At 51.0% G+C, this 27,706-nt stretch overlaps 2 protein-coding genes across 10 annotated transcripts in view; one reads left to right on the top strand and one right to left on the bottom strand.

Annotated features, from left to right (window-relative positions):
- Positions 1 to 107: 107 nt before the first annotated feature.
- On the bottom strand, positions 108 to 26,696 carry LCA5L (lebercilin LCA5 like). 9 transcript variants are annotated; one of them, XM_084800424.1, is made up of 11 exons: positions 26,077 to 26,692; positions 22,129 to 22,294; positions 18,858 to 18,933; positions 16,828 to 17,159; positions 12,980 to 13,494; positions 9,310 to 9,447; positions 5,052 to 5,136; positions 3,979 to 4,082; positions 3,532 to 3,664; positions 2,881 to 2,991; positions 117 to 1,506 (listed from the first exon to the last, which is right to left on the bottom strand). In XM_084800424.1, the coding sequence occupies exons 4-11, from the start codon at positions 17,147 to 17,149 to the stop codon at positions 872 to 874; spliced, it is 2,043 nt and encodes a 680-aa protein (XP_084656550.1). In that variant the 5' UTR covers positions 17,150 to 17,159; positions 18,858 to 18,933; positions 22,129 to 22,294; positions 26,077 to 26,692; the 3' UTR covers positions 117 to 871. The 9 variants fall into 9 exon arrangements, 8 of the variants coding, with proteins under 8 accessions (XP_084656554.1, XP_084656550.1, XP_084656551.1 ...); XM_084800425.1 differs by lacking the exon at positions 26,077 to 26,692 and adding an exon at positions 25,941 to 26,058; XM_084800426.1 differs by lacking the exon at positions 26,077 to 26,692 and adding an exon at positions 22,609 to 22,655.
- Positions 1,767 to 27,706, top strand: part of LOC311608137 (SH3 domain-binding glutamic acid-rich protein-like) — a 47,225-nt gene continuing 21,285 nt past the window's right edge. Inside the window, exon 1 of the mRNA XM_084800446.1 lies at positions 1,767 to 1,787. Within this exon, the coding sequence (XP_084656572.1) occupies positions 1,782 to 1,787 (6 nt within the window). The 5' untranslated portion in view covers positions 1,767 to 1,781. The remainder of the gene's footprint in view (positions 1,788 to 27,706) is intronic.

The raw sequence follows: 27,706 nt of genomic DNA, 5'->3' as shown, positions 1-27,706 counted from the left end.
ATTTTAATTTAAAATTTAAATTAAAATCTCACTGTGCAGCCCTGGCTGGCCTGGAACTCACCACGAACACCAGGCTGGCCCAAACCAAGAGATGAGTCTGGCTCTGCCTCCCGAGTGCTGAGAGATGGCAGGTGAGGACCTCCACAAAGCTTGTACCCAGCATATTCCATTGGTATCACGGCTCCACAGCCTCTGTGCCACAGGGCCGTGCCCAGCCCTTCTTCCCGGTGTTTAAAGGGTTAATATACACTCGCCCATGAGCATTTGGAGACTGAGCAGTTGTAGACAGTAAGTTTCTCTTATGATTAAATGGAGGTAGGTACACAGTGTAGGCTGGAATACAGGCAAAACACAGGAGCAGCGAGCTTGACATACAGTTGTTTTAGAACAAGATTAAGATAAATGGTCATTATAATAATACATCTCAACAATAACAAAAATACAGACTTCTATCCAGGCACGGGGGTGGGGGGTTCACAAAGGCAGGCCACTCAGACCCAGGGCCACGCTTGGATCCAGGTGCTGTCTGTGTGCCTCTGCCATGCAGTTGTGACAACCATCTTGCTGACAGAAGTGTGTACGCCTTAGACTGGCCAAGAGTCACTGAGTCCCACTTCTCCGGGTCTTCCTAAAAAGAGTAGGCATGTTCCGCCTTCATAATGCAGATGTAGATTTATATTTAAATGTTACCATATGACCAAGGTACAGTGGGTTTTTTCTTTTTATTAGATAGCAATAAAGCAAATTACACAAATTACCCATAGTCCACCCAACTACTAAAACATACACTATGTGAGCCCTCATGGTTAAATAAGATTAAAGGCTCATAAGTAACTAGTACCTAAACCAGAATGCTTAGGTACTGCTGTATTTAAATAACTGTTTTCCTCTTTCCTTCGGTGGGCGAGGCCTGGATGGACGGCACCGTGGTGGCCCTGGAGTCCCCGAAGGCGTTGCTGGCCGAGGCCTTCCCGGGCCCGAGCTGCGGGGCTCTGCTGGCCGCCTCGCCCTCTGCGGGGCCGCCGCCCCTGCCCGCGCCGAACAGCTCCTCCATGAGGCTGCTCTTCCTGTCCCGGAAGGTGGCCCTGGCGGCCTTGCCGAAGGAGGGCTCGTAGCCGCCGGGCTCCAGCGACAGCTCCTGCTCGCCGCGGTGCTTGCCCATGCCGTGGCGACAGCGTGGGCTGCCCGACGCCTGCCCGCAGGACGTGGGCAGCCCGTGGTGCAGGTTCTCGGTGGCCTCGGTGAAGGAATAGTGCTTCCGCGGCCGCGGGGTCTTGCTCAGCCCAGGCCCGGGCTCGGCATCGCGGGCCACCTCGGCCACCTCGCTGGCTGCTGCCCTGGCCAGGGCCACCGGCCCCGCGGCAGCGGGCTCCTCGCTCCCCCTCGCAATGGGCTCTGCTTCTGGCAGGATGGCTTTCTTTTCTTGATCTTCCTTTTTCTCTTTTTGCCTCCTAATGGTTTCCAGAGAGGCTTGTGGTTTTGGGTGTTCGACCTCCTTTGGTAAATCTGCATCAGAAAGATTGAGCATTGAGTGCCGTCAAACAAGGAATGGATTTTTAGGACACTTGCCCCCCTAACACACCCATGGCGCAGTGGCTCAGGGTGCAAGCTGAGGCATTAGACAGCAAAATCCCGTGGCTGGGGCAGAGCTGTGCTGACTGCGGCGCGGGCACTGCGGGGTTGCTGGCTGGGAGAGAGAGGGTGCAGTGAGAGACTGGCTCAGGCAGCGAGGCGGAGGCCGTGCCCTGGTCCCCACCGGTGTGCTCACAGCACTTACCTACATGCAGGTGAGTGGATTTGCGGAGGAGGGTGTAACTCTGGATTTACGACCTGACTCCCTAAAACCACCCAGCCCCAAACAGAAACCTCAGTGGATTTCCATCTGCCCTAGACTTCTAGGTAAGTCACTGAAATGGCAGAAGAGACAAACACGCAGGGCACTAATGAAGGGGCTTTGTCAAGCCTTCGTGGACCATCCCAAATAAATGGGAATTAGCAAAGAAGAAAAATGACTATCCATGCACAGATGCTGAGGAACTCTTCCCCCGAGCCCACTAAAGTAAGTTGAACAAGAGCCTTTCCTGCCCACCAGCCTGGGACATCATTTCAGTAGAAGCTGATGGGCATGTATGTTGGCAATGTTGTGCTTTTGTTTTTCCAACAATTTGGCAGTTTCTAGTGGAACTCAAGTGAATACATTCTTAGGCCCAGCACTTCGTCACTAGGAACAACCCTGCACAGCTAGACGGGTGCAGGGCTGCGGATGTGGCGAGTGAGTTTTACTTCCCGCGCTGTAAGCGTGCCGGGGTGGCAGCTGGCGGAGGCGGTTCTGGGAACCTGCGGGCAAGTGGCCTTAGGGGAGTGACGGTTTGCACTAGAATGTGAGCTGGTGATGTGTGTGCCTAGAACCATGCTTTACCATGGCATATACTCAAGTAGAACGTGCCAGATGAGCAGATAGACTGTCCAAATGGGCTTAAAAATAAGTGGAAAAAGTAAATGAGCACTGACTGCAGGAGATGCACATTTGAAGATGTCCCCACTGAACCACATCACAGTGGCCTTACGGGTAAGGCTGTGATTAACTCTGATTAACTTCACAGCAAGAATATAGCCCTGCCAGGCCCTCTACTCAGCTCTCTTCTCAGGCCTCAGGCCTCCGAATGTTTTTGTTTTAAAGATTATTATGTACATAGTGCTCTGCCTGCATGTACACCTGCACACCAGAAGAGGGCGTCAGAACACAGATGGTTGTGAGCCACCATGTGGTTGCTGGGAATTGAACTCAGGACCTCTGGAAGAGCAGTCAGTGCTCTTAACCTCTTGAGCCATCTCTCCAGCCCAGGACTCTGGATGTATACCTAAGTGGTTGTTAATCACCTGTCTGGGTTGAAGAGTGGCATTCTAGGTGAACGGCACAGATCTGCTCAGTGGCCACCTGGCCCCAAGACGCTCCAGGAGGTGATGTGCTTGTTAAGGCAACGGGATTTGCTGTGCAAAAATGAGGACATGGTTTAGTAAATAGACCATTCAGCGGAGAAGCAGGTGGTGATGGGAGACCCCAGGGGCAGGCCAGCAGCAGCCCAGCCCACATGCCCCTCCCCCTCTCTCCTCAGGGCTGCGGCTACACCAGGACAGCTAGGGATCGGCTTCCCCAGCCTGAGGCCTGGAGGGCTGACGTTGCTCAGGCAGTCTGCAGCCTGGGCTGGCTGAGCCTCCTCCTCGTCACACTCACAGAAGCATCTTGCTTTGTGACCTGCTCTCAGGAGCTGGAAGTTAATCTTGCTGGTCTCAGGTTTGGATGCCCTGAGCAGCCATTCATTCATTCTCTGACTGTCACCTGTCTTGGATCTAAGGCCAGGAGCCCTGGCTGTGGAGCTAATGTTGTGTCTTCCAGAACAATCCATGGCCTTGCCTGCTGAGTGGTCCCTGACTTGTAGTCCTCCCCTTGCCTCAGTGCTCCCACCCCATGCTGGGATTGCAGGGGAGGTCTTGTCTGCCTGGCAGGAGACGTTAAAGTTGTTCAGATACCTTCGTATTTCCTCTTAGACTCCTCTTGCTTTGGTAGTTTACATGTATAGTAGGAAATTTCATGGTTTATTTCAGTTGATTTTTCTTTATGACCAATGCTTCCTGTTGTCTTTTTACCCTGTAATTTAGAAAACTAGTAAAAGCATATTTTTGGGTGTAGATAATTTTAAATTATATTTTAGAATAAACATCAGTGTTTTTTGTGTACAATTAAGTGACTGCTTTTAGTTGCTTTTTGTCGTTATTGTGTTATTAGAGACCAGATTTCTTGTGTAGTAGCCCTGGGTATCCTGGAACTCTTTTTGTAGACCAGGCTAGCCTCTAACTCACAGAGATCTGCCTGCCCAAATGCTAGGATTAAAGGCGTGCTGCAGCACCCCACCCCGCCAGTTACTCTGTTTTTGTTGAGATGTTTTTTGACAATGCAAGATTTCAGAGTTCTCGTACCTTCATTGTCCAAGGAGGGACGTCTGACTTTTGGGTTTCCTGGTGTCTCATATTTACAAACGGCAAACTTTTCCTGTCTGCTTGTACTGACTTTGTTGAAGAAACTATAAAATAGGTTTTTTGTGAGAAGCAGAACCATGAAGCATCGTACGGGAGACATTTATAAACAGGCAGCACACAGCCGTGCGCTCCGCTCTCCCACCTTCCCCCATTCTGTCTTATTCTAGGCCTCAGAGGTGACGCGCATCACAGTGTGCAGGGAAACAGGTAGGGGCTAGGATGAGATGTCCATGTTGCTGTTCTGAGAGAGCGAGCCACCGCCACAGCATGCCAGGGCTCTTGACGCCTGCTAGGTAGACTGTCCGTGGTGTGTACACACTGAAGCGCTGTCCCGTCGACAGCAGGCGCACCGCCTTCTCTGGTGGCATTACTCGGGGTTATAATCCAGAGTGAACGGAGGCCAAAGCCTGGAGGTCAGCACCTTTGAAAGCAAACCTGGCTGCTCCTACCGCTGTGTCTTCCCTGAGCAGACCCGGAGGCTGGGGTGCGGTGGGGTGGGGTGGGCAGAGGTGCAGTACATGTGACGTGGTCCTTATAGGGCTGGTGCTGGACAGGCGCACTGCGTGGGGCCACCCCGCTGAACAAAGGCAGCCAGTGCGTGCAGTGCTGTGTGGGAACCTGCAGGTGCGCAGGTCTAGAAGGAGGATTTACACGGTTGCGATAGGCCTGCCGAGGGCCCGAGGGGGCTTCCTGGGGGTTGGGGGAGATGTGATTTTGACCAGAGTGATGGTTGCATGGCAGTAAGCATTTGTCTAAATCCACTGACCCCGATGCAGGGACCTGTTATAAAATGTACCTTGGACAACACCATGTTCAGACCTGCACACCGGCTCACAGATCTCCTTAGAGAGCTGCGCTTGGCAGCCATCTTGCTTCCCTTTCACCTCAGCCCAGCAGGAGCAGAGCACTCTGTCATTCTACGACCACAAAAGTGTCTACCGTGCTGCCTGTGTTAGGCGAGTACGCCCAGATACTTAAACATAGATTTGTGAGCAGAAGAGACTAAAGTATACCTTTTGGGTATTCTTCCTTTTCATGTAAATTTTTAAGTATTCGATTAGTGTAGATGTTTTTAATTTCCAGCTCATGATCCTTCTCCTGAAAAGAGCACAGTGTCAGTTTCCCACAAACCCTTGCTCTATACCCCTCAGAGGAGCAGTATCGGCTAGACCATTTCTTGGCTGCTGAAATTTAAAACAAATAAAATCAAAATCCAGGCCTGAGTCACTTTCCCATACTTGGTGGCCACAGTGATTTGGTAGCAGAGAGCAAGCCTTCCACCCCACATCTCTCAGGGCTGTGCACACGGGTGTGGGAGGGTGAGGCGTGGAACAAGGCTACTGCTCGGCTCTAACCCCAACAGGAATGTTTTTGAGCCATGGCAAAAGCTTTCAAAGTCTTAACTTGTGGGGTAAGAAAAGGACGAAGAGCCTAATGTCCTGGTGTCATCCATCAAGACAAGCCTGCTGGGCTCCAGCACCGCCTCCCAGGTCATCTCCATCCTCATGTCTGAGGACAAAGAAATGTCAGGGAAGGAAACGGCACAGACCTGTCTAAGCTCTAGTGTATAGGCTTTCCACTCTTTTCGTTTAAGATTTATTATGTACACAGTGCTCTGTCTGCATGTACATCTGCAGGCCAGAAGAGGGCGTCAGATCACATTATAGATGGTGGTGAGCCACCATGTGGTTGCTGGAAACAGAACTCAGGATCTCCAGAAAAGTAGCTAGTGTTCTTAACCTCTGAGCCATCTCTCCAGCCCAGGCTTTCTACTCTTAAAAAAGTTAAGTATATATTTTTATGAGTGTTTAGTTGGACATTTTGCTTGCATGCATATACGTGCTCACCGCGTGCAGCCTGGTAACTGCAGAGGCCAGAGAGGGCATTTGATCCCCTGGAAGTGGGATTGTAGAGGCTGCGCTGTGCTGAGCCTGGGTCCTCTGCAAGAGCAGCCAGTGCTCCTAACCTGGCAGGCGTCGCTCCAGTCCTTTATTTTTTATGCTCTATTTAATGATTAAAATTTCATTTTGAGATGTATATACATGGATAAGAAACATTATCTTTTCTAGAATGTATATTTCCAGAAAAGAAGCATTATGGTCCATTTCTCCACTTCCTGTTTTCTCATACCTTAATCTTCAGCATCCCAGAGGCTGGAAATGCCACCATTGTATGTATGGCTGTGATAACCTGGACCCATGGAGGCCAGGGAGAGGTCAGCTAAGGCTGAAGGGATGAGGCAGAGTCCTGGTAGGAGCTGCCCAGCCTAGCCTGTAGCCCGGGCCTCAGCGTCTCACTCGGTGCTGTGGGGACTGGCATCCATCTTTACAATTAGCCCCATGCTGTGGAGCTGGCCTTAGGCTTGTGGAGATCACTCTGAAAATGAGGCTAGTGTACAGAGACAGACGTTCTGGCCTCGGACCACACAATAAGGATTTGGGTTTATGTGGTAGATTATAGTGTCCTAAAATTGGCGCAACTTCTGGTCCCTGAGCTCTGCCACATTAAGAGATTGCTGCCTGCCTCAGCTCGTGGTGGAGGTAGACCCGATGCTCTGTGCCTGTGCGGCAGTTCCTACGGGCAGTGTGCTGCCTCCTCCCTCTCCCAGGCCTCCTTTCTCCTCGGGGCTCAACCACTGATGTGTTCCGCCAACAAGGCATCTAGGGTCTTAGCTGTTAACTGGCACTAGCTGCAGATACAGGAGTGAGACTTCAGGCACATCTATGACCCAGCCTGTGAGTCACCCTTACTCAGGCCAGGAGGGACACAGATGTGCTGCCTGTCAAGTCCTGCCTAAACTATGAACAAAATCAATGTCATTTCTTAAGCCATTGAAGTTTGCAAGTAATTTTTATGCAACATAATTATGTGAACAGTTTTGATTCTGACGACCTTAAGTTTCTGTTCTGTTGCCCCTGGCTCATTCTCAGGGTTGGCTATGGCGGGGAAGCCTACAGGTCAAACTCATTTGCCCAGATGACTTGACTCACAAATGCAGGCGGAATCACGTGATGGCCACTGGTGGTCACTGGGAGTCATGAGGCCACTCGTTAGAAACAGAACAGACAGGTTTGTATCTCCTCAGGGTCAGAATTTATTAGCCACTGATGACTTCACAGGCTGTCAGCCTCGCTCTGTGGTTTACCAAGTAGTCTCAGTGTCCCTGGGAAGCCTGGATCATACAGTGCACTTCACACTGTGTGCCTGCACATATGCACAGTGCACAGCCTGGAACCCCAGACGAGCCCTGGGAAGCAGAGACGGGGTCCTGGAGCTCCAGGTTTAGTGAGAGCCCCTGTCTCAAGGTGGAGAGAGAGAGGGGACACTCAGCGTTGACCTCTGGTCTCTGCACACGTGTGCGCACGCACCAAGGCACTGGACCAGTGGGCGAGCTCAGTTGGCCACGGTTGAGAGGGATGTGGGCAGCAGTGGGAGCCCCAAGAAAAGTGACAGGAGCTCTGTCATCTCTTGATGAGCAGCTGGGGGACAGAAGGCTGATGTCTTCATTTGTGGGGTGAGTGTGTTGTATACCCCTCATTGTAGTGATGCTTTTGTACCCTTCACTGGTCCGCAGTGTTTGGAGTTCTCAGGCATGTTTTTAGGGTTTGGATTTTTACACCCCCACCCCCACGTGCTCCTCACCTATAAGGGGAATAAGAATCAGTCTGTGTGTGAAGACTTATGCTGAGCTTCTCAGCTCTCTCAGGAACTCACTGCTTTCCATGGCGGCTCCCACTTTACCTTCCCACTCCATAGTATCAGCAGCGTTTTCCTGTGGTAGCAACAGTCAGCCCCATGGCAATGCGGACAGACATTTTCTTGATGGCTAAAGATATTGAACATTTTTCATATTTTTGTATGTTTTGTATCTCTCTTTTTTCGAGAAGTGTCTATTCTAATTATTTGATTATTTTAAATGTGCATGTGTGCCTGCATGAGTTTATGTGTGCCATGTGCATGCCAGAGCCTGAGGAGCTGAGGAGAGGGAGAGAGTTCCAGGTCGTTGTGAGCTGTCACGTGGGGCTGGGAGCCAAAGCCAGACCCTCTGTAGGAACACTGAGCACTCTTAACTGCTGAGCCATCTTTCCAGCTGCATCCTATTATCATTTTTTTAAAGATACTTTTTTTCTTGGAGGTTGGAGATATGGCTCAGTGGTTAAGAGCACATACTGCTGTGTGGAGGACCCGAGGTCAGTGCCTAGCACCCATGCTGGGTGGCTCACAGATGGCTGTAACTCCACCTTGAGAGGATCTGATGTCTTTTTGTGACTTCCTCGGGCACTATACTCACAAGCACGAGCCCATGCTCTCACAGACAAATGTATGTCTACACGACTATAAAATAAAAACAGGGCTGGGGAGATGGCTCAGTGGGGAAGAGCAGTTGCTGCTTTTCCAGAGGACCTGAGTTCTGTCCCCAGCATCCACATCAGGAGGTCCACAACTGCCTCTAACTCTAGCCCCAAAGGATCCAACACCTCTCTCTAGGCTCAATGGGCGCTCAGATAAACATCACCCCCTCATCCTCCATACTCATATATAAACATGTAATCTTTTGTTTTGTTTTTGGAGACGGTTGTAGCCCTAGCTGTCTGTAACTCACTCTGTAGACAGGCCCCCAACTCAGAGGTCTGCCTGCCTCTCTCCCAAGTGCTGCAAGCCCCTTTACCATGCCGGCCCTATTATTTTTTTAAAATAGAAATCTCACATAGCCAGGGCTGGCCTCAAAATGATGCTCTAGCTGATGGTGACTTCCAAGTACTCATCCCCCTGTCTCCACCACCTCTGTTTTGTATGTTAGGAGATGCTGCAGGCGCCTCATGCACACCATGCAAATGCATCGCCACTGGGCTGCATCTCAGTCACAAGTAAGACATCAAGTGAACGTACGGGACTTAAGATGTACTGTGGATACACCGTGCTTTGATTTCTAAGTGTAAATGTTTATTTTGCAATACACTAAAATGTCAGAATGTGCTGTTGTTAGCAGTTGTCTTATGAAAAGAGAGTATTTGTTTTGTTTTGTTTTGTTTGTTTTTTCAAGACATGGTTTCTCTATGTAGCCTTGGCTGTCTTGGACTCACTTTGTAGACCAGGCTGCCCTCAAACTCTGAAGATCCGCCTGCCTCTGCCTCCCGAGTGCTGGGATTAAAGGCGTGCACCACCACAGCTGGCTGAAATGAGAGTCTTTCTCATGTCAGTGAGCAGTGGCTGGGCTCCCTGCTAACTGCAGACCCGTGTGCAGATCTCTCATTGTCTCGGAGGAAATACCTTAAGCTTCTGCTGCAGCTGTGTCACTTCCCCCTGCAGAGTCTTTGTCGCTGTTTGAGCTGCCAACGTCTTGCGATTTTCTTTGGCCAGCTGCCTACCAAAGGATCGGTTGTTCAGCCTCAGCTGTTTTTCCAAGTTCTGAAAACAGTATATATTTCAACTACTCTGCAGCCAGTGGGGTGTCATGAAAATTGACTGCAATGAAACGAGCTACATTTATGACAGGGGCAAAATTCATCACTGGCTTAGGAGATGGTAGAACTTTGTGGAACCAGAACAAAACAACGGAAACATCAGCCAGAAAGTCCCAGATCTCAGGTCTAGAGAATACATAATCTTTCCAGCCCAATGTTCCAATGTACATTACAAACCCTGGACAGGAACAAAAAAATACTCAAACACACCCTGAAAGCCCAGTAAGTACAACCAGGGTCCTGCTGAACAGTGGGCCCCAGTGCATCCTCCTGCGTCTTTGCGGATGGCTCCTCTCTAGAGACAGCGCAGGCCGTGGAGCCAGGGCCTCCTAGAGGACAGGCATGAGGGCTGCAGTGGGACTGACTGTAAGGCTGGGGACAATAGGCACATGCTAGGGGTGGGCCTGCCAGATGCACAGCACCCCAGATGCTGTCTTGGGTGTATAGGGGATACTTGGTATTGTTGGTGCCTACCACTCATTCTGGGGAAGACAATGTTCTTTGACAGCAGACGACTTTCCCAGAAGAATAGTGTCTTGAAAATGTGGGTGAAACAATCGAATACTTATCTGAATATATTTGTTGCCATTGAGTACCAAAGAATTAAAGAATACCTTGGCACGTGTGTCCATGAGGCTCATGTAAACAGTAGGACTGTGTGATTACAGCCTGCTCCCCCTGTGTGATTATGGCCTGCTCCCCCCCTCCCCTGTGTGATTACGGCCTGCTCCCCCTGTGTGATTACGGCCTGCTCCCCCTGTGTGATTATGGCCTGCTCCCCCCCTCCCCTGTGTGATTACAGCCTGCTCCCCCTGTGTGATTATGGCCTGCTCCCCCCCTCCCCTGTGTGATTACAGCCTGCTCCCCCTGTGTGATTATGGCCTGCTCCCCCCCTCCCCTGTGTGATTATGGCCTGCTCCCCTTGTGTGATTATGGCCTGCTCCCCCTGTGTGATTACGGCCTGCTCCCCCTGTGTGATTATGGCCTGCTCCCCTTGTGTGATTATGGCCTGCTCCCCCTGTGTGATTATGGCCTGCTCCCCCTGTGTGATTACGGCCTGCTCCCCCTGTGTGATTATGGCCTGCTCCCTCCCTCCCCTGTGTGATTACGGCCTGCTCCCCCTGTGTGATTATGGCCTGCTCCCTCCCTCCCCTGTGTGATTACGGCCTGCTCCCCCTGTGTGATTATGGCCTGCTCCCTCCCTCCCCTGTGTGATTACGGCCTGCTCCCCCTGTGTGATTACGGCCTGCTCCCCCTGTGTGATTACGGCCTGCTCCCCCTGTGTGATTATGGCCTGCTCCCTCCCTCCCCTGTGTGATTACGGCCTGCTCCCCCTGTGTGATTACGGCCTGCTCCCCCTGTGTGATTACGGCCTGCTCCCCCTGTGTGATTATGGCCTGCTCCCCCACTGTGCCTTTTAGTGACATCCCCTTGCTCCTGACAGCCAGAGTCTGTTGAGGAAAATCGGTCCATCCGGCTTTCTTCAGACAGTTTAATTCTCTCATCCCATCCCTTCCCTTCTCTTTCCCATTCCCTTCCCCCTTCCCATTCTCCTCCTCCCTCCCTTCCTTTCTCTCCCCTTCTCTCCTCCCTCTCCTCCTCTCCTTCCCTTTCTTCTCCCCCTCCCCTCTCTCCCCTTCTCCCTCCCTTTCCTTTCTCCCTTTCCTCTCTCCTCTCCCCTTTCCCTCCCTCTCCCTTCCTGTCCCCTCTGGGGTCATCCTTTCCTTTCCCCATTTCTTGTTTTTTTTTTTTTTTTTTCTGAGACAGGGTTTCTCTGTGTGGCCTTGGTTGGCCTGGACTACAGCTCACATCGCTCCTCCTGCCTCTGCCTTCCTGAGTGCTGGGGTCACAGGTGTGCTCCACCATGCCCTCTGCTTCCTGAGTGCTGGGGTCACAGGTGTGCTCCACCATGCCCTCTGCTTCCTGAGTGCTGGGATCACAGGTGTGCTCCACCATGCCCTCTGCTTCCTGAGTGCTGGGGTCACAGGTGTGCTCCACCATGCCCTCTGCTTCCTGAGTGCTGGGGTCACAGGTGTGCTCCACCATGCCCTCTGCTTCCTGAGTGCTGGGGTCACAGGTGTGCTCCACCATGCCCTCTGCTTCCTGAGTGCTGGGGTCACAGGTGTGCTCCACCATGCCCTCTGCTTCCTGAGTGCTGGGGTCACAGGTGTGCTCCACCATGCCCTCTGCTTCCTGAGTGCTGGGGTCACAGGTGTGCTCCACCATGCCCTCTGCTTCCTGAGTGCTGGGGTCACAGGTGTGCTCCACCATGCCCTCTGCTTCCTGAGTGCTGGGGTCACAGGTGTGCTCCACCATGCCCTCTGCTTCCTGAGTGCTGGGGTCACAGGTGTGCTCCACCATGCCCTCTGCTTCCTGAGTGCTGGGATCACAGGTGTGCTCCACCATGCCCTCTGCTTCCTGAGTGCTGGGGTCACAGGTGTGCTCCACCATGCCCTCTGCTTCCTGAGTGCTGGGGTCACAGGTGTGCTCCACCATGCCCTCTGCTTCCTGAGTGCTGGGGTCACAGGTGTGCTCCACCATGCCCTCTGCTTCCTGAGTGCTGGGGTCACAGGTGTGCTCCACCATGCCCTCTGCTTCCTGAGTGCTGGGGTCACAGGTGTGCTCCACCATGCCCTCTGCTTCCTGAGTGCTGGGGTCACAGGTGTGCTCCACCATGCCCTCTGCTTCCTGAGTGCTGGGGTCACAGGTGTGCTCCACCATGCCCTCTGCTTCCTGAGTGCTGGGGTCACAGGTGTGCTCCACCATGCCCTCTGCTTCCTGAGTGCTGGGGTCACAGGTGTGCTCCACCATGCCCTCTGCTTCCTGAGTGCTGGGGTCACAGGTGTGCTCCACCATGCCCTCTGCTTCCTGAGTGCTGGGGTCACAGGTGTGCTCCACCATGCCCTCTGCTTCCTGAGTGCTGGGGTCACAGGTGTGCTCCACCATGCCCTCTGCCTTCCTGAGTGCTGGGATCACAGGTGTGCTCCACCATGCCCTCTGCTTCCTGAGTGCTGGGATCACAGGTGTGCTCCACCATGCCCTCTGCCTTCCTGAGTGCTGGGGTCACAGGTGTGCTCCACCATGCCCTCTGCTTCCTGAGTGCTGGGATCACAGGTGTGCTCCACCATGCCCTCTGCTTCCTGAGTGCTGGGGTCACAGGTGTGCTCCACCATGCCCAGCTCCCCTTCTTGTCTACTCTGAGAAACATTATTTTTAAGTAACGAAAACTGTGTAGAAACAAGTCTAATCTGTGAGACTCCGGTGAGGGAGGTGGTCTGCCTGCAGGAGCTAAAGCAGGCCATCCTTTCAAAGGGAGACTCCTACAGCGTACACTAGACCTTTGGCTCATGGAGATGCTCTGTGTGGCCCCAGACTCACCAGGGCAGGCACAGTCACTCTCTGTGTGCAGCTGTGTCACAGCCATGGCTGTGACTGGTGTGCACCCTCTGTCAACACTAGAAATTTGAGATACAAACCTGTATTTTTTTGTCATTTGCCTCCATTTTGGCTGTAAGAACAGTGAGCCTGTGAGTCAGCTCTTCTCTCTCGGCAAGGCTTTTGTCTTCTGAAAGTTTCTGCAGGGCTTGCAAGGCGTCTTTGGTCTTCAGCAATTTACTGTCAGTTTCTCGGAGTTTCCTAGACACGATTCGCTCCTTTTCTTGGGATTTCCGAAGGAGCTGTCGGAGGCTCTTCACCTCACTCTGGTGCTTGGCTGTGATCTGGGGCAGATTGTTTTGTGAGTTCACATATCTCCCTATGGCTTTTGAGTGCCTAACCTGAAGTTGCTTCAGAAATTGGTTTTCTATGACGGTGGCCTCCAGCTTCCGCTGCACGTCAGCGAGCTCGTTCCTCAGCTCTTTGATCCGATGAAGCCTGGCTGACAGAATTCGATGTGTCATGGTGTCTCGTCTTTTGGCAATTGTTTGGATCTGAGAACTGAGAAGTGAAGCGTTCCAGCTATGCTTTTCCCCAGCGGGGATGTCCTTCCGGCCTGTGTGAGCATACAGTGCAGGTTGGTACCAGCAGCGCACACAGGCATAAAATGTGTACAAGTGTGGCAACACCCCCTCCCAACACACACAGAAGCACCTTGGAACAAGGAGGCCAAAAGAGGCTCCCCAAATCTGCCTGCCGCTAGCTATGTACGTTACATACGTGTCCCACTGCCCAGGTGGTCTGCCCAGTCACATCTGCTCTACAGCTGAACACTTAAGTCATCCAAGGTTATACAGCCTGAAGGGACACAGAATGGACGAAAAACCACTTCTTTCCAAAGCCTGTGTTTAGATATCTATTAATAAAAATTACTCAAAATATCCTGCTAGGTGTGCAGGCATATTCCTATATCCCTCCAACATAACAGAACAAAAGTTATGTTAAAAACCATTGTGCTGAGCCGGGTGTGGTGGTAGAGGCAGACAGATTGGATCACTGTGAGTTCGAGGCCAGCCTGGTCTACAAAGTGAGTCCAGGACAGCCAAGGCTACACAGACAAACCCTGTCTCGAAAAAAACCAAAACCATTGTACTGGATAGTTCTATGTCAACGTAGCACAAGCTAAAGTCATTTTTGAGGTTTTAATTGACCCTCAATTAAGAAATGCCTCTAGCCAGGCAGTGGTGGCACACCTTCTAGTCTGAGCACTTGGAGGCAGAGGCAGGCAGATCTCTGTAAGTTTAAGGCCAGCCTGGTCTACAGATCAAGTTCTAGGACCTTCAGGGCTGTCTCAAAAAGCTTAAAAAGAAGAAAAAGTCTCCATAATATCAGGGTGTAGGCAAGCCTCTTAAAGAGTATTTTCTTGGGCTGGAGAGATGGCTCAGCGGTTAAGAGCACTGGCTACTAGTCCAGAGGTCCTGAGTTTAATTCTCAGCAACCACATGGTTGCTCACATCCACCTATAATGAAATCTAATGTCCTATTCTGTTATGAGGCCATACCTGCAAATAGAGTGCTTAAATACACAAATAAAGTATTTTAAAAAAGTATTTTCTTAATTACTGATTGATGGGGGAGGGCTCAGTCCATTGTGGGTGTTGCTATCCCTGGTTTGGTGGTTCTGGATTCTATGAGAAAGCAGGCTGAAACCGCACACCTTTAATCCCAGTGCTCAGGGAGTCAGAGTCAGAGGTAGGTGGATTTCTGTGAGTTTGAAGCCAGCCCAGTATACAAAGTAAGTCCAAGACAGCTAGGGCTATACAGAGAACCCTGTCTCAAAACAAAAACAAAAACAAAAACAAAAACAAAACAGGAAAAATAGAAAGGAAGAAAGAAAGAAAGGACAAAGCAAGGCATGGGAAGCAAGCCAGTAAGAAGCACTCCTCCCTGGCCTCTGCATCAGCTCCTGCCTCCAGGTCCCTGGCTGCTTGGGTTCCTGCCTCCAGGTTCCTGCCTGCTTGGGTTCCTGCCTCCAGGTTCCTGCCTGATTGAGTTCCTGCCTCCAGGTCCCTGGCTGCTTGAGTTCCTGCCTCCAGGTTCCTGCCTGATTGAGTTCCTGCCTCCAGGTTCCTGCCTGCTTGGGTTCCTGCCTCCAGGTTCCTGCCTGCTTGAGTTCCTGCTTCCAGGTCCCTGCCTGCTTGAGTTCCTGCCTCCAGGTCCCTGGCTGCTTGAGTTCCTGGCTGCTTGAGTTCCTGCCTCCAGGTCCCTGGCTGCTTGAGTTCCTGGCTGCTTGAGTTCCTGCCTCCAGGTCGCTGCCTGCTTGGGTTCCTGCCTCCAGGTCCCTGCCTGCTTGGGTTCCTGCCTCCAGGTTCCTGCCTGCTTGGGTTCCTGCCTTCAGGTCATAATCATTCTCCCAGTAGGTTCTGAGATAACGCCCTTTAGACAAATGTTTATTTTTTACTTTATGTGTATGAGTTTTTTACTTGCATTCATGTATGTGTGCCTGTTGGATTCCCTGGAACTGGGATTACGGATGGTTGTGAGCGACCATGAGTCCTGAGAATGAAACCCATGTCCTCTGCAGGAACAAGTGCTCTCATTTGCTGAGTCACCTCTAGCCTCTGGTCAAAAGTTTTTCCCTCCTCTTTTTTTTTTTAAATTTAAATAATTTATTTATTTTATGTGCATGTATGTTTGTGGGTATCAGATTTTGGAGTTACAGACAGTTGTGAGCTGCCACGTGGTTGCTGGGAATTGAACCCGGGTCCTCCGGAAGAACAGTCAGTGCTCCCAACCCCTGAGCCATCTCTCCAGCCCTTTTCCCTCCCCTTAAGTCAGTTTTGGTCCCAGAGGCTGGGTGTTCAAAGATTTGTGCATTTCATATGTGCATGAGGATTCCGTGGCGGCAGGGCCTGCTTGGCCATGATGTCCTTTGCTATGCCGTCGCTTTGAAATGGTCCAGACTCCTGACCACATCTCAGCATGAAACAAACAAGTGAGCTCTCCCTGTTCTGACAGGGCCTGGGACCTGGGAGCGGTCCATTCTTGCCCTACTAGAACCACTTTAATCCTTTGATTTTACCCTGGAAAAGCTCAGAAATACTCGCAGACCCCAGATGCACGCAATGTCTTATGGCTCACAGACACATCTTAGAAGAGTGAGCCCCCCCCCCCCCGATGTTCTGCAGTGCAGAGAAGCCTGGATGCCCCTGGCAGCAGCAGGCTGGGGAAGGGCAGGGGGACGGGGTAGAGGAGGTCCTCAGACAGTTGGCGCTCCATCAGTTCTGATGGTCCAGCCATGCCTGCCTAAGGAGCACACACTCCTGCCCACTGCCTCAAACATCCAGTCTGGGCAGCAGGAAAGGAAGAAGGAGATAGAAGGTGGCACAGGCAAATTCTGACTTGGATAGGAGCCGGGTGTGGGAGACAGAGGCAGGTGGAGCTCTGTGAGTTCAAGGCCAGCCTGGTTACAAATCAAGATTTAGGCCAGTCAGGGCTGTTGCACAGTGAGATCTTGTCTCAGAAAAACAAAATAAAACAAAACGCCACAAGGAAAAGACATCACTAACCGCCTTTGGGTGATTTTGGTTTTGAAAGGTTGTCAACATCCTCACCAGACTTGGGACACTGTCTTCTTGGGGCATTAAGACAAGACATTGACATTTCATTGACAGTTCAAACTTTGATTCTTTAGCTGAGACCAAAGGCAAAAAGCTGGTGAGGCCAAGTACCAAACACTTGTGGTGAGGCCACCCAGAACCCCCTACTAGCAGGCTCAGAGGGTCAGCTCTTCAAGGACAAGGCTATAGCTTCTTGTTTTATAATTATCTCTATTTCCCAATTCCTTCTATAGAAGTTCACTCATGTGTGGAGTATTTGGGAACACAGACCTGTAACTGAACAAGGATGTGACCAGGGTCCAGCCTGGCTGGGAAGTCTGGCTTCTTACCTTTAGGCTGGGGGTTTTTAGAAGTATTATTCTTTCTTTTCTCCTTTTCTTGCCCCAGAGGCTGCTCTGACTGATGTCTGCTGGCAGCTGCTTCAGAGCAGTCCGAAAGAAAGTCTTCTGAGTAGTCATAGAGAGAAGCCAGGCTTCGGAGCGAGCACTGGGACTTGCTGAAATCCACGCTCCCGTTGGAAGCCCTGCTGTTCCGTGACAGGTTGCCAGCATCCGGGCTGCTCTTGCCTTCTGCAGACCTCCGGGTGCTTCCTGGTGCCAGGCTGGGGAAGTGCTCATCTGTGTGTGCTTTTGTGGTATCAGCCAAAGACATAGTCCACAGCCTAGGAAAAGCAAAGGCTGCTTCAGCTAATGGCTGCTGGCATTAAAATGACCCTGTGCTGCATTACTGTAATGGATAATTAAGAATGTGAAACAGGATTTTCTGTCTTCCTTCTTGAGACAAGGTTTCATTGTGCACCCCTGGCTGGCCTGAAGCTTGCTATGCAGACCAGGCCAGCTCAAAGTCACAGATTTGCCTGTCTCTGCCTCCCAAGTGCTGGGATTAAAGGCTGAGCTACCATGCCCAGCTCAGAACAATATATTATTAAAAAGCATTTTCTGGAACAGTCTCAATTTAGTCTTGTATTATGTCTACATGAAATAGAGGACCTTGGGGGCTGGAGAGATGGCTCAGTGGTTAAGAGCACTGTCTGCTCTTCCAAAGGACCTGGGTTCAAATCCCAGCACCCACATGGCAGCTCACAACTGTCTGTAACTCTAAGATCTGACACCCTCACACCAATGCACATAAATTAAAAAGTAAATAAAATATTAAAAAAAGAAATATAGGACCTTGGGGTCAAACTTTGATAATTTTCATAGGCAACATAAAACTATATCTGATAATAACATTGGTAGCTTTATTTACTTTATTACTTGTTTATTTATTTATTTTGGTTTTTTGAGACAGGGTTTCTCTGTGTAGCCTTGGCTGTCCTAGAGTTGCTTTTGTAGACCAGGCTGGCCTCGAACTCACAGAGATCTGCCTCCTGAGTGCTGAGATTACAGGCATGTGCCACCACACCTGGCTTTATTTATTTATTTTTATTTTATGTATGTGAGTGTTTGCCTGTATGTCAGCATACATATGCAGTGCCTGTGGGGGCCAGATAAGGGTGTCAGATCCCTTCGAACTGGAGTTGCACATGGTTGTGAGCTGTCATGTGGGTGCTGGGAACCTCACCTACGCCCTCTGCAAGAGCAGCAAGTGCTTTTAACTGCTGAACCATTGTCCCTTTAAAGGTATAGCCTAGGCTGGCCACAATTTATGTTTAATAAAAGAAAAGAAAAACAAAAGCAGTGAGTTCCTTTTGTTCTGAAGGGATTGGGAATCCAGCCCAGCATCATTTAAAATATTTTTTTAAACATTTATTTATGAGTTGGAAGTCAGAGGGCAACTTGCTAGAACCAGCTCATCTGGGCATCTTCAGGTTGTCAGGCTTGGTGGCAAGCTTCTTTGTCTTTATTGCTAATTCTGACCAGACTGGCCTCAAACTCTAATCCCCTGCCTCAGCCTTCCCGGCACTGGGATGACAGGCATGTTGCTCAGGTAGGTCTGTATGGTTTGCGAGGAGCTGCTGAGTGACCGCAGAGGTGGACTAACGCCGTTCTAGGAGGACACACGTGGACTCTCTCGGTGTGAGCTATGTGAACTGAGACTCTGACGTAGACAGAAGAGGAAGTCACACACAAGAAGAGCCCCAGTGCACACACTCAGCCCAGAGCCCCAGTGTGCACACTCAGCCCAGAGTTCCAGTGTGCACACTCAGCCCAGAGCCCCAGTGCGCACACTCAGCCCAGAGCCCCAGTGCGCACACTCAGCCCAGAGCCCCAGTGCGCACACTCAGCCCAGAACCCCAGTGTGCACACTCAGCCCAGACCCCCAGTGCGCACACTCAGCCCAGTTAGCTTGAGTTGGCATGCAGAGGCTCAGCATGAGGAGGGGCCGGGCTACCAGAAGCCCTTACACGGCAGCCTACCTCCTCAGTAGAATGAAGCAGACCCATCCATCGCAGGTGCCTTTAAAAGTGTGGCTTTCTCATTCAGTTCTCAGTTCTGTTTTTATCAAGAAAGCAAGAGAGAGATTAGTGTAGTTGGCATGAGGGCCCCTGCAACAGGAGTGCAGCACTTTCTGTTGGGAGCTTTGAGGTCCCTGAGCTGTCTCTGCCTTTTGCCGCATGCACTTAATGCTCTAAGCTTCTCCTTGGCTGGTGGGATCACTGTGCACTTTGTTTTCCCACTAAGCGTCTTTTTTTTTTTTTTTTGGTTTTTCGAGACAGGGTTTCTCTGTGTAGCCTTGGCCATCCTGGACTGACTTTGTAGACCAGGCTGGCCTTGAACTTACAGCGATCTGCCTGCCTCTGCCTCCCGAGTGCTGGGCCCACTAAGTGTCTTAAGCATGGTGGCCTGACCTAACTGTTGCCTCTGTGAGGCACGGACCATACGTGCACCAACACATATGGCTCTGACAGGTCAAAGGTGAAGTGGCGATGCTGCTGCGCAATTCAGGCCTGGGTCCTTTTCCGGCCTCACAATGTGGGCTGCTAGTACAATGTCCCACCATGGCAGCACAGATTCCCCTCAGACACATGCTTCTGGACAGCAGTGTACAGCACTCCAGGCCAAGGTCCTGCCTTGAGAACTGTTGCTGCCTCTGGATTGAGACTCCCAGACACCAAGGCTGCAGAGATAGGTGGCTAAGAAGTCATCTGCCTGCTCTTCCAGAGGACCAGGGTTCAACTCCCAGCGTCCACATTGCAGTTCCCAACAGTCTAGAACTCCAGTTCCAGGGATCTGACCCCCTCTCTGGCTTCCATGAGCAGCAGGCATGCATGTGGGACATAGGCAAACATGCATGTGGGACATAGGCATGCATGCATGTGGGACATAGGCAAGCATGCATGTGGGACATAGGCAAACATGCATGTGGGACATAGGCAAACAAGCATGTGGTACATAGGCAAACATGCATGTGGGACATAGGCATGCATGCATGTGGGACATAGGCAAGCATGCATGTGGGACATAGGCAAGCATGCATGTGGGACATAGGCAAACATGCATGTGGGACATAGGCAAACATGCATGTGGTACATAGGCAAACAAGCATGTGGGACATAGGCAAACATGCATGTGGGACATAGGCAAACATGCAAGTAAAACATCCATGCACATGCATACGAAAAAGAAAGAGGAATCACAGATGTTAGTGCAAGACACCCTAACGGAGCCAGGCGTGGTGGCGCACGTCTTTAATCCCAGCACTTGGGAGGCAGAGGCAGGCGGATAGCTGAGTTTGAGGCCAGCCTGGTCTACAAAGAGTTCTAGGACAGCCAGGACTACACAGAGAAACTCTTGACTCAAAAAACAAAATAAACAAACAAATAAGAAAAAGATACCCTCCGCAAAGCCTTGCCCCCCAGTAACTGTCCTTCTCCCTCCGTCCTGCTCACAGCCTAGCCTCCAATCTCTTGCTCGTCTTGATAAAACCAACTTGCCCCAGCAGCTGAGCTCGTCTGTAGGACTTGTGTATTGGTGGGTTGTGCCCGTGTCAGCCAATCCCACTACTGATTTCTTCTACAGAAGTTCTTCTCTGACTAGGCATGGCGTCTTAGGCCTGTAAGGCCCCCTGCCCCCTGCCCCCTGTGGCCCCCCCTCCCCCGCCAGCTAGGGAGCTGACAGAGGAGGACTGCTATGAGCTCAAGGCCTATAGGGCTGTATAGTGAGTTCTAGAACAGCCTGGGCTACAGAGTCTGTCAGTCTGCCTAGAACACTCTTTAAAGAGGGCCTGAGCTTGGGATGTAGCTCAGCAGCCTTGAACACATGCTTAGCACTCATGAGGCCCTCAGCTTTACAACCACCAAGGTTACCAAGGTTACACAAAGAATTAACATTTAATTCCAGCACTCAGGGGGAGGAGGCCAGTGGATCTCTGAGTTTGAGGCCAGCCTGGTCTCAAGTGAGTTTCAGGCCAGCCTGTTCTTAAGTGAGTTTCAGGACAGCCAATGCTACATAGAGCAAAACCAAACCACCAAATCCATAGAGTCCAGAGCCACTCCGACAGGACTCTCCCTCCACCACGGTTCTCCTTTCACTAGCACTCTCCTCAGCTCCTTAAATAAGCAGCGGTTAGACGGGACATCCACAATCAGATACGGGATATCTCTAGTGACAATTTTGTCATTTTGGTTTCTTTAAAACTCACAGAATGTCATGGGAATGTGTTTTAATCCCAGGTGTGTGTGTGTGTGTGTGTGTGTGTGTGTGTGTGTGTGCGCGCGCGCGGGAGGGGGGGGGGAATAGGGTGAGCTGCTGCCTCACAGCTGACTATGATTTACCTCGTGCTCTAGCAGGAGCGTGGCTTTGCCAGCTGCACAGAGTTCCTGCCAGTGTGTCCCATTTGGGATTCTGGGCATCAGATCCCCTGGACCTGGGAGTTGCAGATAGTTGTGAACTGCTATGTGCTGCTGGGAACCAACCCCACATCTTCTGCAGTAGCAGCCAGTGCTTTTAGCCACTGAACCATCTCATCAGCCCCCCAAACATATTTTTTATGATAAATTTATATAAACATAATCCCACTGTTCACTGGAGGAGTCCTTACGCTTAGCACAAGTTATACCCACTGGAGAGATGGAACGTTAGCATTCTGCAGTTTCCAGGGCCCTAGAGCTATGCTAAGGTCTGTCCTCTGTGGCTGACTGTGGCTGTTTTGGGTCATCTGTGCTGGGAGGCAGAGCTGAGACCTGGTTGTCACTGGCAACACCAATCAAACTAAGAGCAAATTTTGGCTCTGGCAGTCAGTCTCTGCAGTCAGCAGTGAGATCCGCAGGGCCCTGCAGAACAGCAAGTGCTCTCTGCGGTTCCCGATTTGCTAGGTCCCAGTTTCATTACTGATCTGTTGTAAACTGACTGAAGACTAATTTCAGGATGATGCATTTCTGGCCACACTGCTCTAAAGTGTGAACTAACACAGTAGGCTGCATCTCACTGCTGTTTCCACATGTGACCTTGGGGGTACATGGCCCATAACGGCTCAACCCCAGATGGTCTGCTTTCGTCGGCACAGCCAGAGAGCTCTCCTTTAGTGCTGGTGAGGGGCGGGTTAGAACAGCAAACCATCTTCAAGATGCTGAAGTAAGCGAGTCAGCAAGTGTTGCCAGACCTGGCTCTGACAACTCTGAGGCAGTGAGGGCCTCGTTTGGGCTCATCTCAGCGTGTTTACAATACGATAGTGTCCGTCTTACTCACTTGAAGCACAGTTTTGTCTCTGTAGCGCAAGTGTTTCTTTGCTGTCCTGGAACACGATCCAAAATGATCCCAGCTGCTACAATGGAGAACCTGATATTTGTTCCCAGACGGCACCAGACCAAAGGGATGGCTGCTGGTAGCAAGAGCACACCTTTGTGTTGTGTATCTATTATAGAGGAAGAAATAGCAGTCTTGTAGGTCAGGGCGTACACATGAACTGTCACGATTCTACACTTTGTTTTCTATGCTGATTTTGTTTTTTGTATTTTTGGTTTTTCTAGACAAGGTTTCTCTGTGTAGCCTTGGCTGTCCTGGACTTGCTTTGTAGACCAAGCTGGCCTCGAACTCACAGAGATCCGCCTCTACGTCCTGAGTGCTGGGATTAAAGGCGTGTGCCACCACACCTGGTCAATGCTATTTTGTAATAAAGCAGATGAAAGAAGCATATACTGAACTATCTAAGAATGCGTGGCTGCACACCTGTTGCTCTTTTTCAAGCTCCTTCCCTAAGGTGTCTGGAGATGAACTGGAGCCTGCATGCGGAGCACGCTTCACTGTAGACACATCAAGCCTCCAAGGTAGGACTTTCTGACATGTCCTAGTGTCTTTAAATAAAGACTATATTTCAGAAAACCCTAAAATATCACAAATGACAAACATTAATTTCACAGAGACACTTGTATAGGAATAGTATCTGTCTATCTATCTACCTATCATCTATCTGTCTTTCTGTCTGTCACCTATCTGTGATGGTTTGAATGAAAACACTTATTTCCAGGCTCATATACTTGAATGCTTGGCCTGCAGTTGGTGGAACTATTTGGGAAGGATTGGGAGGCGTGGCCTTGCTGGAGGACATGTCCCTGAGAGCTCTGAGACCAGCGCTCTCTGCCTCATGCTGTGGCTCAGATGTGGGCTTTCAGGTGCTGCTTCAGGGCCATGCCTGTCTGCCTGCGGCCCTGCTCCTCCCCATGCTGGTGATGGGCTCTAACTCTGGAAGTGTAAGCCCCCAAATGAAAGTCTTCCCAGTGTCTCTTCATAGCAATAGAACATTAAGATACGGTCTATGTTTGTCTTCACTGGAAATTACTATATACATCATACATCGAGGCCCTTTTTTTCTTACAAAGGGAAATCAGCTATTGGCAGTTGTATTTACTCTTCTTTTAAAAACTTATTTTGGGGCTGGGGAGATGGCTCAGAGGTTAAAAGCACTGGCTGCTCTTCCAGAGGCCCTGAGTTCAATTCCCAGGTAGCTTATAACCATCTATAATGAGATCTGGTATCCTTTCCTGGCCTGCAGACAGAATATTGTATACATAATAAATAAGTTTTTTGGGTTGTTTTCGAGACAGGGTTTCTCTGTGTAGCCTTGGCTGTCCTGGATGCACTTTGTAGACCAGGCTGGCCTCAAACTCCCAGTGATCCGCCTGCCTCTGCCTCCCGAGTGCTGGGATTAAAGGTGTGCACCACCACCGCTCAGTTATAATAAATAAATCTTTTAAAAAAACTTATTTTGTGTTATAGGTGCTTTGCATGTATCACGTGTTTTCCTGGTGCCCTTGGAGGGTACTGGATTCCCCAGGGGTGTGAACTGTGCCTGGCTATAAATCACCATAATTGCTGGGAATTGAACCTGGGTCCATTTCTAGAGGTGTCAGTGCTCCTGAGCATCTCTCCAGTCCCCAGTTGTAATTATTTTTTTAAAAAAAGATTTATTATGTATACAGTGTTCTGCCTGCATGTATTCCTGCAGGCAACAAGAGGGCATTAGATCTCATTATAGATGGTTGTGAGCAGCCATGTCGTTGTTGAGAATTGAACTCAGGACACACACCCCCCTTTGAGAACTGCAGCATGAAAAGCGTCCAGTTCCAGCCTTTGGGTGGTTACACACTGGCTTTTGTGGGTTTTGGTCATTTACCAATCTCATACATTTAGTTTTGAGTTCATGGACATGGCAGAGTCCTGCCTTCGGGACTGGAAGCCGTGCCTCTCTGCCTCCACTAGGTGGCGGTAAATGCCGTGGACTGCAACTCAGGAGCCGCTGACATGGCCCCCAGGAAGGACCTAGGGTCATCAGAGGTGCCTACTTCTAGCTCCCCTAACTTGACCTTTCACCAGGGTTTATTTCCTACTAGAATTTTCATTCTATTTCAGTGGGTTTGTTCTAGAACACCTTGCAGCTAACACTAATCCTGTGTGCACTGGGTGTTCATTCGTCACTATCTCAACACGTCGTGTGACATGAGGGGGAATCACGTGGTGTGTCAGGGACCAGTGTCCGGGAATCATAATGAAACACAAAGGTAAATAATTGCGCATGGTCTGGGGAAAATCCAGTGTTGGCAATAAACTGGTCACAGGGGTCTCTTCTGCCTTAAAGGAAAAAGAAATCTGTGAGGAATACAACGGAGAACTCAGGCCCCTGGAACACGCCTTTGATAGGGATTGTGGTCCATGCCACAGGCCCAAGTAAGAGGGTCAACTGACCACTGGCTGGAACCTCTAAATGACCTTTGGCTTTCTTGAGTTGACTGTCTTCAGTGTTTGTTACAGCTGTGGAAACTGACTGACATGAACCGGCAGCCTGCACCAAGGTGCTGGCAGCGGGAAGAAAGGACTGAGGTCAGGACTCATGGGGTGGTTTGGGGTGGACGAGGCTTCTTCTTGTTCAGGCCACTTCCAGGCCCCGCTCACGCACGGTGAGCTGGCTGTAACTGAGTGACAGTGAAAGTGACGTTGCTTAGATGGACGAGTTTGTGGTTAAGGCTTAAGGCTGTAGGCGCCGATGCCGATGTGTGCTTGGTGTCAGGGCCTAGGGAGATGGGCGGGAAACAGACACTGAGCTGCGAGGATCCTGAGGGGGGGGGGGGGGGATGAGGGTGGCCTGAGAGGCTAGGGTCAGAGGGCAGCCCTGACTCTGTTCTCCTGAAACTGTTTGAAAGTTCTGTACACAGTTTGAATTCAGGGACCCGAGTTTTAATTTGTCAACTCCTATCATGCTTATGTAGTCTTGCCTTAAAACGTGGGATAGGCAAAAGTACATACCAAGACACTGATTTCCAAGTCCCACAAAACCTTATTAGTATAAAAAGACCGGTGCTCAAGCAGAGATGGGGCACTGACGTGGTGACAGCGGGGGTTTGGAGAAACAGTACAACTACGAATCTGTTCTGGATGTATTTTGAAAGGGCGTGCAGATAACACCAAGCTAGATACAAAAAGTCCCAGCAAGTGGAAGAATGGAGTTTTCAGCAACTGCCTGGATCATGTGTGAGTCCGAGAAGAGCCCGGCCGCGGGGTTAATCAGGCACCAATCTTGGATAAGCTGTTATTGACAACGCCTTGGCCATCAGGCAGACAATGTCAGGCTGCACAGTCCACCCATGTTGTTCAGAGAAGGGGCCGGGGCTGGATATACATATTTTGGGTTCATTATGTGGGCTTTGGGACTGGATGAATACCCTAGGTGATTTGTGTAGACAGAAAACAGGCTCAAAAAAGGGTGGCCTGAATAGAAGTAACTGTCATGGAAGAACAAAATCTGGGTAAGGCACTCTGGGTAAGCAGGGTTGACCAAGAGCCCCAAGGCTGAGCCGTGGGTCGGGCACCAGCCGAGTGCTGAATGTACAACGGAGGGTCGGGGTTCCGATGCACCGGAAGCTGGGAAGCGGGACGCCGAGGCTGGGGCCCGACTGCCGCTCTCTGCACTTTGGGGGAGGACACTGTCCAGCGACCCCCGGTTGCGCATGCTCCGCAGTACGCAGGCCGCACTTCCGGGGCAGGGAGGTCCCCCGGGGTTACGTTACCAGCTCGGCCGAGCGGACCGAGAGCCCTCTCCCGAGACGCCGGACCACCCCGGGAGGCACCGCCGCGCGGCTGCGGGGAGGCCGGCGCCGGCAGACGGGGCACGACTACCGGGGGCGGCGGCGGCAAGGCCGTTACCTGCTCCGCGCTGCTGCCGCAGCTGCCTCAACCCCGGACCTAGGGAAGCGCGGGCGTCGCTATGGCAACCGCGCGGGGCCTCCTGGACCGAGAGCTCAGGCCGCGAGGTGTGCGCATGCGTGCTCTCTGTGCACGGCTCGTGGGCGGGCGCGGCAGGTGTGCGCATGCGTGCTCGGGGTCAAGGGCGGCTCAGTGATGTCTTTTGCAGGCAGAGAAGTTGGAGCAGCGGTGGCGAGGAATTTATAGCTGACCCTGCTCCTTGCCGCCGTGCCAGGAAGAGACACGACCGAGGACAGAGTGTCCCTGCTAACTTGGTTTTTATACATACGGGGCTTCTTTCTAAAACTAAATGCGAGCAGAAACACCAAACACAAAGTATTTAAAGACTGACAGCAGCATAAGACAAAAGTTGATCAAGTTTATGAGTTTGATTGTTAAGACGGGCGTCTTCAATTGTAAATTCCCTGTTACTAAGAACAGTGTCTCACTCTACCCACAGACCAGGCTGGCCTTGAACTCATAGAAATCAGCCTGTCTGTCTCCCGAGTGTTGGGATTAAAGGTGTGTGCCACCACACCCAGCTAAGACTTACTTTATTTGTGTGTGTGTGTGTGTGTGTGTGTGTGTGTGTCTGTGTGCGCATGTAGGCATGGCTGCCTGTGGCTTCAGGCCTCTGGAGCTAGAGTTACAGGTGGTGTGAGCCTCCCTAGTTGGGTGCTGAGACCTGAACTCTGGTCCTCTGAAAAAGTAGGACATGCTCTCAGCTGCTGAGCTGTCTCCAACCAGAAGCAGGGTTGGAGATCTCCTTAAGATTTGTTAATAAGCTGGGTGTTGTGGTGCACACCTTTGATCCCAGCACTCAGGAGGCAGAGGCAGGCAGATCTCTGAGTTTGAGGCCAGCCTGGTCTTCAAAACCAGTCCAGGACAGCCAGGGCTACACAGAGAAACGCTGTCTCAAACAAACAAACAATCCCCACTCTTTGCATGGCAATCTTCTTCTTCTCCTTTTTTTTTTTTTTGGTTTTTCCAGACAGGGTCTCTCTGTGTAGCTTTGGCTGTCCTGGACTCGCTTTGTAGACCAGGCTGGCCTCGAACTCCCAGCTATCTGCCTGCCTCTGCCTCCAGAGTGCTGGGATTAAAGGCGTGCACCACAACACCTGACTTTGCATGTCGTAAATTTAGCTCAGAGACTGTTTCCTGCTAGCTGTAATTAATAAATCTTTTAACTATCAATTGGAATGAGTCTAGTCTTTACCCTGGAGCCAGGAACTCCAGAGTACCATGACAAAACACGAAGGCAAGTTACAGAAGAAAGCGTTTATTGGGGGCTTACCAAGGCAGGGAGGGTGCAGGCTTTCATCCTTCCTGATCCAGAAGTGAGAGCTAGAGCGAGGGAGGGAGCAGGAGGGAGACAGAGAGGGAGGGGGAGAGGGAAGGGGAGTGAGACAGATGGAGGGGGAAAGGGGGAGGGAGAAGAAAGGGATGGGGAGGGGGAGGGGGAAGGAGACAGAGAGGGAGGGAGGGAGATTAGTCAGTGCCAGCTGGGCCTGGCTAGGCTGTACCTCCTAATCTTTCCCAAACAGTTTCACCAACTGAGGATCAAGTACTGGAATCTCTGAGCCTCTGGGGG

The sequence above is a fragment of the Acomys minous genome (genome assembly GCF_964271855.1).
Source record: "Acomys minous genome assembly, chromosome: 11".
In the NCBI taxonomy this organism is placed as follows: Eukaryota; Metazoa; Chordata; class Mammalia; order Rodentia; family Muridae; genus Acomys; species Acomys minous.
This window is presented reverse-complemented; position numbering and strand designations above follow the sequence as displayed.

Excerpts from the sequence above, each read along its gene's own strand:
- LCA5L (XM_084800424.1), bottom strand. The coding sequence starts at position 17,149 with ATGTCTTTGGCTGATACCACAAAAGCACACACAGATGAGCACTTCCCC. Across the intron at positions 9,448-12,979 it reads CAAATGACAAAAAAATACAG|AACTTGGAAAAACAGCTGAG; the intron begins GTTTGTATCTCA and ends TACTGTTTTCAG. Across the intron at positions 2,992-3,531 it reads GTCTAAGAGGAAATACGAAG|CAAATCCCGTTGCCTTAACA; the intron begins GTATCTGAACAA and ends ATTTTTGCACAG.